We start from the raw sequence: 13,313 nt of genomic DNA, 5'->3' as shown, positions 1-13,313 counted from the left end.
GAGCTGCTTTAAAAAATGTGAATGATCTCCCTTCAACAGTTGTTGACATTGACAACAGTCAAAATGGCAGGAGTTCGGATTTTAGATTTAACAGCACAGCCAGAAACGTGTGTATTTATTGGCTCCCCAGTCGAAGAAATAACTTACGCTGAGGCATTTTGGCATTCTGTGAGATTGCAACCAACAATGGAGTCTAGACTCGTAAGTTCCGACATCAAACAAAGACTCGGAATCAAGAAAAAACCTTCCAGTGAGTTTTTAGACTAAGATAGCGTTACGTTTGGTATCTCGTAATTTGCGAAACACCTGTCCAGCATGTCTTGCAACTCCGGGCTAGATATTTCGCGGAAAACATTCACCGCGTCGCACGCATGGATTTACTCTTAGGTGTCAGTGACAGTGTATCCATTATGATGATAATAATAATAGTGTGTCTCTTAATTTATAATAATTAGCACATATGATTATTTTATTAACAAACTTTTTTTTGTCTTTTATATAACCAATTGGACAAAACTAACCTTGCATTGCATAGACCATCTGTCAATCTAAACATGAAAGTGATATGAAGTTAGCTCGGTGAGAATGGAGAATTTATTACTTCGAGTTAATCGTTTGTTTATTCAATCATCCCACTCCCACCTGTGCATAGAGCATATTTCCTCTCATTTTTCCAAATCTAATTCACATCTTTGATGTTAAAAGTCTATAAGCATTTAGGATGCCACCCATTTGTGAGTATTATATGTGCGAACGCTTTGTAGGGTTTTTTTAAGGGGAAGGAATGGGTGGGGGGGGGGTTCTTTTGTCTTGTATTTGTTTTGGGGGCGGGGGTTGTGTTGTTCTTGTGTGTGTGTGTGTGTGTGTGTGTGTGTGTGTGTGTGTGTGTTGTTTTTATTTTATTTTTTTATTTTATTTTTTTTTTTGTTTTTTTTGTTTTTTTTATTTGTTGTATTTGTATTATTATGGGGGGGGGGGGGGCTAGTTGTTTTTGTTTTGTTTTTTAAATAATTTTGCTGGGTTTTTTGGGTTGTTGTTTTTTTGTTTTTTTTTTTTTTTTTTTTTTTTTGTTTGGTTTTTTTGTATTTGTTTTGTGTTTTTATTGTTTTCATTTGTGGTAGCCCTATTATTATTTGGAGGGGGCAGTTGTTGGTTTTTTTTTTTTTTTTTTTTTTTATTTTGCTGTCATGGTAGATGATCATTTTACGACCCAATACAATGTAATCGGCGGGCATTCCTGATGTCTAAAGCAGTGGTTCTCAACCCTTTGCAATGCGGACTGGAAAAAAATAATTAAAAATTCCACGGCCCGATAGCAAAAACAATAACAACAATGACTATATATAGCTGATAGTATTGATCCTGTCATTCCGCAATCAAATGAGTAATTTTCGAACAGACTTGACTGATTTCAACCCAAACAATAATATTGCAAATCATTTGATTCGATCAATGACAAAGAAACACAAAACACACACACACACACACACACACACACACACACACACACACACACAAAGTTATCGAAATATTAACCTATTTACCTGCAATATCAATATTAATATCAGTATTAGGATACTATTAAGGGCAACGTGAGTTGATAGTTGATATCTTCAATAAATGAATCGTTAATCCATAGGTTTTCTCGTTGGGATCTTCTTGCCGGGGAATACAGTATAATGATAAAGACTGGTAGCTAAGACTCTCTCAAGCAATGGCTCACAAACAAAGCCAAATAACTCCTTCTGGTTTATATCAACACGGGTCAGCTTTTATTTTTTAATGGAGACGCGAGTGTATCTTCCTTTTCGCTAAAGATTATCTCAGAGTAGCTACCTGCTTCTTTTTTTTTTCTTGTCTCTCAGAACATATTGTGTCGCTAAGTGGTCTTGTGGTATGACACTCGCTTTCGGATCGGAAGGTCCTGGGTTTGACGCATAGTTGAGTCCTTAGAAAAGACTCTTTACTCACATTCTCTCACCGTACTCAGGTGTAAAATTAGTACTTGGCTCTCAACAGCGTTGTCTCTGTTGGAAATATTGTAAAATCGTCTAACAGGCGTCTCGTGTTGTTGTTTGTCATGGCCCCTTTGTAAAGCGCTTTGAGCACATTTAGTGGATATTGCGCTGTATAAAAGCTTTAGTTAAATAAATATATGTATAGAAAAGCAAAGAAGTACTCCTCTCGTTTAAATGTCTTATAAAAATATCTACCTAGCTAGCAAGCAATATAAATTATGCTAATGTTTGTCAAAAAAAAAAAAATAATAAAGAATAATGATAAATAAACACTTTTGTTTTTATCACGATGTTCAATAGGTCAAGAAAGATCATGTTATGATTACATACATACACAAAACACATGGAATAGTCTGGAGTTTAATTCGTTGACTTTGTTTTGCATTAATGATTAAAGTCAGTTTCTCCCTTATATTAAAAAAAAATTATGCCTTTTTCGCCACAATATCATGCATAAGATTTCGTCGCCTAGGCATTCGACGAAGGAATATAGATAACTCAACAAACAAGATGTCTGATGTCAACAGGAATCACCCATGTTGTCCAAATGAGCCAATTGGGGGTTAATAATCTTGCTCAAGGAAAAAAACGACAGTGCCTGAAATGGGGCTCGAACCCGGGTCATCCGAATCACAGTGCAATGCCTTAACCACTCGGCCACTTCGACCCCCCCCCCCCCCCTTGGATTGCATTAACAATTAAAGTCAGTTTCTCCCTTATGATAGGTAGATAAGGCGAACGACGCATTTGTGGCCCCAAGTCCTCAAAACGGTTTCATGTCGGGGTGAATCAGGTGCCAAATAGAAATTAAAGTCAAAATGATCGGAGATGTGAAATTTTAGCTTTTGTCATTTTTAAGAAACGATGTGTGTTCTCATCAATAAAACATATAAACCTGATCATAGTCTTTTTTTTAAATTTTGGCTATAAATTCCATTTTTAGCCACCAAAATATCCCGTCATTTAAGTGCTTCAATGACCGGCGAACGTTCTATTTTATTTTATTTTTGTTGTTCGCAGAAGATAGCAACTGTTGGTCTAAGGGAAACAACTGTGTAATTACGGACAAGGCTATATATATACATATTTGCAGTTGTGTCCCTTTGACCATAATGCCAATTTGAGTAATTGTATTTCGTAGTGTTATTAGAGAAGGTAAATAACCTTGTATTCTTATTCAGTGCACACAATTTTAGAATTGGCTCTGACTCTTTTCCATTTTATCTTCTATGCGTTATAATCCCGAAAGGTCAACCGGCAAAGTTCTCGTCTTTTAAACTCAGGAAACTGTTTTGATTTGCGGGTCGATTCGTGTTTGTTTAGTTGAGGTTTTATGTATATATATATATATATATATATATATATATATATATATATATATATATATATATATATATATATATATATATATATATATATATATCATAGAATTAAACGAATGAGAATACGTACGAAGCCAAAAAAGTGTCCACCAATGAAAGCATTCAGCGCCATTTTGTTGTTGGCTGAGAATGTAGTAATTACCATTCATTCGGTATCTATGTCAACATAACGACACAGGAAAAACAACAAACAATATCAAAATCCACAATAAAATGTTTCAGAACTGTAGGGTATATTTATGGCACAACGAAGCTGTCAAAAAAATGAAGTTAGAGAATGTGTGTAATCATGTATTATAATAACCTGTAATGTGTTTTCCAACCACCACATCATCTATTACTACAACTACCACCACAATATCATCACTAACACTACTACTACAACCACCAGCCCCGCATCATTATCACTACCACTACTACTACACCACCACCAGCACATCATCATCACTACCACTACTACAATCACCACAACCACATCGTCATCACTACCACTACTACTGCAACCACCACCACCATATCATCATCATTACCACTACTACCACAACCACCACCACCACTACTACTACAACCACCACCACATCACTACCTCAACTACTACAACCACCACCACAATAGTATCACTACCACTACTACTACAACCACCACAACCACATCGTCATCACGACCACTACTACTACAACCACCACCATATCATTATCATTACCACTACTACTACAACCACCGCTACCACCATATCATTACCATTACCACTACTACTACAACCACCACAACCACATCGTCATCACTACCACTACTACTGCAACCACCACTACCACCATATCATCACCATTACAACTACTACTACAACCACCACAACCACATCATCATCACTACCACTACTACTACAACCACCACCACATCATCATCACTATCACTACTACTATAACTACAACCACCACCACATTATCATCACTACCACTACTACTACTGCAACCACCACCACCATATCATCATCATTGAAATATATATATATATTTTTTTTTTTAAATTGAGCTTTATATAGTGCAATATCTACTAAATGTGCTCAAAGCGCTTTACAAGGGGTCCCTGGTCAACATTTAACATGTAGGACGGGACATGACGCCTGTTAGGCGATATTACAATTTTTCGGACAAAGACAACTCTGTTAACGGCCAGGTACTCATTTTACACCTGAGTACGGTGAGAGAATGTGAGTAAAGAGCCTTTTCCAAGGACTCAACTATGCGCCGAGCGCAAGGCTCGAACCCAGGACCTTCCGATCCGGAAGCGAGTGTCATACTACTAGACCACATAGCCGCATCATTAGCACTACTACTACAAACACCACCACCACATCATCATCACGACCACTACTACTACAACCACCACCACCACCATATCATTACCATTACCACTACTACTACAACCACCACCACATCATCATCACTACCACTACTACTACAACTACAATCATCACCACCACCACATCATCATCACTATTACTACTACAACTACAACCACCACCAACACCACATCATCTCACTAACACTCAGTACTACAATCACTACCATTAGGTTTTGGAGCTTTACTTCATTTGAAATAAGGAAACTTCTGAATTGTATTTGGCATTGTGTTTATATATCATAATATAATTCTAATCAGTTATCTATTTAGAACTAGATACTATACAATATGTATGCCAAATACCACCCCAATTCCCCTTTCTTGTGTGCGGGAATTCCTCTTTCGGCATTGAAATTGAGTGTGAGAGAGTCATCACTACACACATAAACAACAGAAACAATTTAAAAACAAGACTATGACACGCAACCACTCACACACGAGGCTATACTATTTATCCTTTTCTCTATATAGAATAGGACAAGACAAACAATAGCTTGACTCTCGCTACACTTCGCATTGATGTTTGTCGTCTCACGAGTTCAACTCTCGGTCGACCTGTCAATATTCCTTTTTGCCTCGGACGTAATCATTAATAGAATGTTGTGTGGTTTTGACCGTGAAGAAAACCGTAAGAAGTCACATTTATATCATTTTAGAGAGATCGTTTTGAATAATTTTGAGTTAAACGAGCGAGCAGCAACTTGTTTTCATGAACGGCCGATCAGCGCTTGTTTACTATAGTAACGCGATTCCCAGCCAACATCAAAATGGCGGATATTTTTCTCATCGAGGCCGCTGGTTGGTTAGCCAATAAGAGCACCGTACGGTTTCCATTGGGTAAATTCCTTGATATATATATATATATATATATATATATATATATATATATATATATATATATATATATATATATATGGTGTGTGTGTGTGTGTGTGTGTGTGTGTTATTTTTTGTTTGTTTGTTATTTGTTTGTTTTTTGTTGTATTTATTTTTTTGTTTGTTTTTATTCTTCTGAATTATCTATTCACCAAACTGTGAGTAGATAACTGGGTCTGTCAGATCCGGCAGAGGGTGCTTTGAGATTGACTCGAGCCCTATCCAAGTGGTAGAAAGTAATTGCTATTGCCCATCTTACGCCACGTAATCAGGGGTAGGCTAAATTTCTAAGTTTCCGTGGGTCTCAAAGCTATAACATTATGAGATCTTTAAAGAAGAGGCTATAGACTTGTACTTCGTTGTTTGATTTGTTTCCTTTGTTCGTTTTTGTTTTATTTTATTTGTTTTGTTCTGTTTTATTTCCTCTGTTTTGTAATTATTGTTGGGTTTTTATTGGAGGGGAGTTGTTTTGTTTTGTTTTTGTTTTTTGTTTTGTTTTTTGTGTGCTTTTTTAAGGGGGGGGGTATTGTTTTGTTTTTTGATTGTGTCTTGTTTTTGGTTTTTTTGTTGATGTTTTTTTTGGGGGGGTTTTGTTTGTTTGTTTGTTTGTTTGTTTTTTGTTACGTTTTTATTGTTAATTGATATATATATTTTTTTTTTAATCTTTTTTTTTTTTTCTTTTTTTTTTTTTTTTGTTCGTTTTTTTTTAATTTTTAAAATTTATTTTATTTTTTTTTGTTTCTGCTTTTTTCTTGTTTTCTTCTCTTTTTTTTTTCTTTTCTTTTTTTTTTTTTTACTGTTCCAAGGCATTGATAAAACTATTGAATGGGTAATGTTACCATGTTGACGCGATGGGTCACAGTATCAAAACATCTTTTTTTTTCTCTCTTTTTCTCTTTCTCTCGTAGGTGTTAATTCAAGTCAACAGTCAACCGAAAATGCCAAAGGTGAGCACCTATCTAGTGCTATGATACATAATATGGGCTTTTTAAAGTCTACATTTCTGCTTACAACAAAATTAACAACACATCTTTGTCTAAATAATGATGCTGATGATGACGATGATCATGATGATGATGATGATGGTGGTGGTGGTGGTGATGGTGGTGGTGGTGGTGGTGGTGGTGGTGGTGGTGGTGGTGGTGGTGGTGGTGGTGGTGGTGGTGGTGGTGGATAATGATGTTTAGCTTATTTTTAAAATCATTTTATAAAGAGTTTTAATATACGATTCTTGCACTGGCTTTTTTGGAATTCCGGACGTGTTCCCAACGGCTGCACGAGCTTGCGAGTACGCGTTGGGAACAAATTTCAAATTCCAAAACTCAAAAGTGTGAGAAATCTTTTATTCTACCCCTCAGTTTATTTCCGATTTCGTCATCTCTGAATAAAAGACATTTTCAAAAATATTAAACCCTCTCCTTACCATCCATAGGACAATCGTCACATTCGTTACGATGCAACCAACAATTTTGTTATTCTGATATCCTTTGTACATTACAATTATAAAGAAAATACTTTGTTATAGCGATTAAAATTAGACACTGAACAATATTATGTATAGAATGGACTTGTTTCTTTTCTGTTTGAGTAGAAAAAAAAAACTCTATTTGTGTGTTGGATGGGTGTGAAATTTCAGGGAAAATTCTGAAAATGGCTGGTAAGGAGAGAGTTAAATGATATTTCAAAATTATTATTTCAAAAATCTAATTTCAGTGAAATTTAACGTTTGATATTCTGACGTCACAAATTATTATTGTAAACATGATATCAGTGTTGGAGAAGGTGAGAAAGGATAAGAATGTTTGTTGATCGACACCATCAGTTACAGTTTCTAGGACATATGGAGAAGAGATGGAATAGAAAAGTTGGGAGACATTTCGAAAGTTCCGACATCCCCAGTATTCTTTCAATTTGTATTTTCACCGTTGCTCTTTTATCAGGCGTTTATTTATTCAATTTGTCATCATATATCTAGAAGCATTTAAAAAACTTTAGAACAAACCTTGATATATTTGTGAAAGTTTAAAATTTCCTAATTTTACCATTGTTTTGATTCTCGGCCACCATTTTAATTTGTGAAGTATTGAAAGGTAGTGTAAAACAGTCCGAGGGTTCGTTTGTTTTTTATATTAGGGTTAGCTCGAGATCTGAGGTTTTTTTTCTATTAGGGTTAGTCTTAGCAAAGGTGCTAGGATGTTTGTTTTTCCTATTAGGGTTAGTTAGAGGTACTAGGTTTTATTTTTTCTTGGGGTTAGTTGAGGGAATATTATTTGAGTTGTTTCCCTTTATAGTTTATAGGAGCTTTCAGAAGACCTCCCGAAAAGTTGGTAACATCTGGGATGATCGAAGGAAAGAGAGCTAGAGGAAGACAAAGAATGACATATCTAAATAACTTAAGAGTGGCCAAAAGTGATTCAAAAAGCAACAAGGATTTCATGCGCACCGCAGAGGATCGTGATTCGTGGAGACAGCTGACCGGCAACATGCTCAAGAGTACAAGCCACGATCAATGAGGATGTTGATATCATTACGCGTTAGGGAGAGGGATAGAATAATCACAATTTTGAAATTTATCAATTTTGTTTTGTTTATATTGAAGGGAATAACCAGTTGAAAGATTTCTTTGTAAGAGCAAGAACTCTTGAACAAATCACGGAATACAGACGGTTGAAGAGGCTCGCTGATGCCAGAGTCCAGGACAGAAATTTGCTCCATAAGCGAAGAGATGAGAGAATGAAAGTAAGTTTGCTCCTGTCTGTCTTTCTCTAAGTTTTCTACACACAAAAATAGGGAGGCCTTCCGAAAGCTCCTACATTCCCAGTATTCTTTGTTTTTTTTATAATGTTCTAGTAGCCGGTTTTGGGAGAGTGGACACTTTAAGAAAAAAAAAGTCCCCCCCCCCTCCCAAACCCTCTACTAGAACATTATAAAACACAAAGAATACTGGGGAAGTAGGAGCTATCGGAAGGCCTCCCCAAAAATATAATCATTTTAAAACGAATGTCCATTGATAGTGATCAATAAGGAAAAATACAATGATATCAAAATGCTGGTTCCGATCCCATTGGAAGGGTGGAACCAGATCTCGAGAGGACGAATGGTCTTGTGGTATGATGACACTCGCTTTAGGATCGGAAGGTTCTGGATTCGAGCCTCGCTCGGGCATAGGTCAGTCCTTTGAAAAAGCTCTTTACTCCAATTCTCTCACCGTACTCAGGTGTAAAATGAGTACCTGGCCGTTAAGAGCGTTGTCTCTGTCCGAGAAAAAAAATGTAATATCGCCTAACAGGCGTCATATCCCGTCCTAGATGTTAAGTGTTGCTGTTGACCAGGGACCCCTTGTAAATAAAGCGCTCTGGGCACGTTTAGTGGATATTGCGCTATTTAAAAAGCTCAAAATTTAATTTTTATTTATTTTATTTATTTTTTTTTGGGGGGGGGGGGTTGTTTTTTGTTTTGTTTGTTTGTTGGGGTTTTTTTTTTTTGTTTCTTTGTTTTGATTTGTTTGTTTGTTTTTGTTTTTTTTTGTTTTTTTTTGTTTTTTTTTTTTTTTTTGTTTTTTTAATTTTATTTGTTTTAAAAAATTATTATTCATTATGTGGAGAACTGGTCACACAATTTCAAGAAATTTTGAACCGAGAGAGAGAGGATGGTGTGACGTCACGACATCTGCTTCATATTGATGTCTCTCTGCTATTTGTTGCTTTTTGTTAGCCAGAGGTTGAATCAGCTTTCGCCAAATCCTCCGTAATGAACCAATTATTCAACATGTTTGAGGGACTTTAAAGGTGCCTTAAGGAATATAGAAGTTTGTTGCTGTTGGTTGTAGTGGTGTTGTTTATTTATTTATTATTATTGTTGTTGTTGTTGTTGTTGTTGTTGTTGTTGTTGTTGTCGAAGGTGAAGATGATGATGGTGATGATGATGATGATGATGATGATGATGATGATGATGATGATGATGATGGTCATGATGATAATCATGATGATGATGATGATGATGATGATGATGATGATGATAATGATGATGATGATGATGATGATGATAATGATAATGATGATGATGATGATGACTATTCATTAATTTCATAACTATGTTTTCTTTGTACAGAAAGAGGAAATATCCCGAGATCGGTTCCCTTCCAGCACACCAAGACACATCTTGGTAAAGGAGAGGGAACAGGAGAAAAAGAGAGACATCGGCAGAGCCTACAGTATTGAAGAAATGATCAGGGATATTGACGACTTCGAAAAGATGAAAGAGCTGGAGACGCAGAAAGCAAAGTAGAGAGAGAGAGAGAGAGAGAGAGAGAGAGAGAGAGAGAGAGAGAGAGAGAGTGAGTGAGTGAGTGAGATGAGAGAGGGGAGGTAGAGAGAGAGAGGGGGGGGGGGAATCGAAAGAGAGAAATTTGATTGATCCATTGTTTTGTGTGCCTTTGTGTGCATGAGAGAGAGAGAGCGTTTGTTTGTGTGTGTGTGTGTGTGTGTGTGTGTTTGTATGTGTATATATCACGGAGAGAGAGAGAGAGAGAGAGAGAGAGAGAGAGAGAGGAGAGAGAGAAGGGGGTGAGAGAGTCAGGAGGGAGAGAAAATGAATGAGAGAGAGAGAGAAGTTTGATTGATCCATTACTCTCTCTCTCTCTCTCTCTCTCTCTCTCTCTCTCTCTGTGTGTGTGTGTGTGTGTGTGTTTTGTTGGTGTGTGTTCCATATTATCTGTTACATCACATCTTTTTCTTTCATTCAATAAATTATTCATATAATATAATGTTTACGTTCTGGTTGGCTTCATCGTCAATCGTAGTTGAGGGTTGGTCTGATATAAACTCCCAGGACTTCACCCTGACATACAACTCTAAGGTTAAAATAAACATACCTAATTCTTTTCTCCTCCCCCTCCTCCTCACCATCCTCCTCCTCCTCCTCCTCCTCCTCCTCCTCCTCCTCCTCCTCCTCCTCCTCCTCCTCACCATCCTCCTCCTCCTCCTCCTCATCCTCCTCCTCACCTTCCTCCTCCTCCTCCTCCCCCTCCTCCTCCTCCTCCTCATCCTCTTCCTTCTTCTTCTTCTTCTTCTTCTTCTTCTTCTTCTTCTTCTTATTATTATTATTATTATTATTATTATTATTATTATTATTATTATTATTATTATTATTATATTATTATTATTATTATTATTATTATTATTATTATTATTATTATTATTATTATCATTATCATTATCCTTCTTCTTCTTCTTCTTCTTCTTCTTCTTCTTCTTCTTCTTCTTCTTCTGCTTCTTGCTTCTGTTAATGCCTCTGCCACACCATTTATCATATATTGTGTACATGTCTTAATTTCTTCTGGCTGCTCATACCAACCTATCACCTGTCATTAGTGGTAAAAAGAAACAACTTTTAATTAGTGCTCAATCATGAATAACGATGTGAAATTGAATGCAAGCTTCAATTCAATATACGAAAACAGATAAAAATGGACGTTTTGGGTTTTCCCTTTACCAACAAGACAGGATGAATGAAACACTACAGACGAATGAGATAATGTGGTGATATAGGGGAAACCCGAAACGTCCATTTGATATGTTTTCGTATATTAATGTGAAGCTTACATTCAATTTCACACTGTTCTTTATTTCTTCGAGCAGCAACATTTACACTTCAATCTTAAGCTAAGCCTATATAATTTAACTCACTCAACCCTAACACCGACTACATCCGTAGTTTAGCCGGGTAACTTTTGCCTCATGCCTATTTTTTACATTTTTTCTGAGACAAATTATAGGCGTAGTATCAAAGCTATTTTTTTTTTTAGTTTTTACATGTTAATGATAGTTGAATAAAACTACTTATGTACATGCTCATTTTTTATACATTTTGTCCCATTTTGAAAAGTAGCGAAAATCTCTAGGATTGAGTGAGTTAATGCGCTTCAGAATTACCCAAGTCAAATTCTTTGGAATAAATCTATACTTTCTTGGCCCAAGAATGGTAACTTTCACTGTTAGATGAAGATGGTATGATGATGGTAGTGGTGGTACTGCTGCTGCTACTGATGGGGAGGATGACACTGCTAGATGGCGATGGTATGATGATGATGGTAGTGGTGCTACTGCTGCTGCTACTGATGGAGGATGCAACTGTTAGATGGCGATGGTATGATGATGGTGGTAGTGGTGGTACTGCTGCTGCTACTGATGGAGGATGACACTGTGAGTTGGCGATGGTATGATGATGATGGTAGTGGTGCTACTGCTGCTGCTTTTAATGGAGGATGCAACTGTTAGATGGCGATGGTATGATGATGGTGGTAGTGGTGCTACTGCTGCTGCTACTGATGGGGAGGATGACACTGCTAGATGGAGATGGTATGATGATGATGGTAGTGGTGCTACTGCTGCTGCTACTGATGGAGGATGGCACTGCTAGATGGCGATGGTATGATGATGATGGTAGTGGTGCTACGGCTGCTGCTACTGATGGAGGATGCAGATGGCGATGGTATGATGATGGCGGTAGTGGTGGTACTGCTGCTGCTACTGATGGAGGATGCAACTGTTAGATGGCGATGGTATGATGATGGTGGTAGTGTTGGTACTGCTGCTGCTACTGATGGAGGATGCAACTGTTAGATGAAGATGGTATGATGATGGTGGTAGTGGGGCTACGGCTGCTGCTACTGATGGAGGATGCAACTGTTAGATGGCGATGGTATGATGATGGCGGTAGTGGTGGTACTGCTGCTGCTACTGATGGAGGATGCAACTGTTAGATGAAGATGGTATGATGATGGTGGTAGTGGTGGTACTGCTGCTGCTACTGATGGAGGATGACACTGTGAGATGGCGATGGTATGATGATGGCGGTAGTGGTGGTACTGCTGCTGCTACTGATGGAGGATGCAACTGTTAGATGAAGATGGTATGATGATGGTGGTAGTGGTGGTACTGCTGCTGCTACTGATGGAGGATGACAGTGTTAGATGAAGATGATGTGATGATGATGGTAGTGGTGCTACTGCTGCTGCTACTGATGGAAGATGCAACTGTTTGATGAAGATGGTATGATGATGGCGGTAGTGGTGCTACTGCTGCTGCTACTGATGAAGGATGACAGTGTTGATGGCGATGGTATGATGATGATGGTAGTGGTGCTACTGCTGCTGCTACTGATGGGGAGGATGACGCTCTTAGATCAAGATGGGATCATGATGACATTGGTGATAGATGATAGGACTGCTACTTTTGATGCTGATGATTGTAGATATCAGCCGTCATTACATTTTTAGAGACAATGCTATTACCAATCAGTACTCATTTTACTTCCGAGTACATTGAGGAAAAGTAAACACTTGCTGTGTCTTCTAACCCCCATATATGTTTTCCCTTTCCATATCGCTCTCTGTATTTTTTTCTGAATTGAGATTTCTTGGGTTTTTCAAATGGTACCTGTGGGGATCTTTAGCTGTGAGGGAGACAGACAAATGTTTAGTTCCTTTTTTTGACAAATGATGTTTTTTTCCCATGTAAATTCTCCTTCTGTTACTACCCCGTCTGTGACTACCATGCCCTATTATAATAATGATTTTTTAAAATACGGTATATTGTACTTTGTAAGCATATGAGTGTATCTTTCATAGCGT

General features: G+C 37.4%; 1 protein-coding gene across 1 annotated transcript; it reads left to right on the top strand.

Annotated features, from left to right (window-relative positions):
* Positions 1–33: 33 nt before the first annotated feature.
* Positions 34–10,458, top strand: LOC144959886 (cilia- and flagella-associated protein HOATZ-like). The gene is made up of 4 exons (XM_078892700.1): positions 34–250; positions 6,589–6,627; positions 8,280–8,419; positions 9,791–10,458. The coding sequence occupies exons 1-4, from the start codon at positions 64–66 to the stop codon at positions 9,965–9,967; spliced, it is 543 nt and encodes a 180-aa protein (XP_078748826.1). The 5' UTR covers positions 34–63; the 3' UTR covers positions 9,968–10,458.
* Positions 10,459–13,313: the final 2,855 nt, after the last annotated feature.

Source organism: Berghia stephanieae, chromosome 14 (assembly GCF_034508935.2).
Source record: "Berghia stephanieae isolate SIO BIC M18660-M18661 chromosome 14, UCSD_Bste_1.3, whole genome shotgun sequence".
NCBI classification, from domain to species: Eukaryota; Metazoa; Mollusca; class Gastropoda; order Nudibranchia; family Aeolidiidae; genus Berghia; species Berghia stephanieae.
This window is presented reverse-complemented; position numbering and strand designations above follow the sequence as displayed.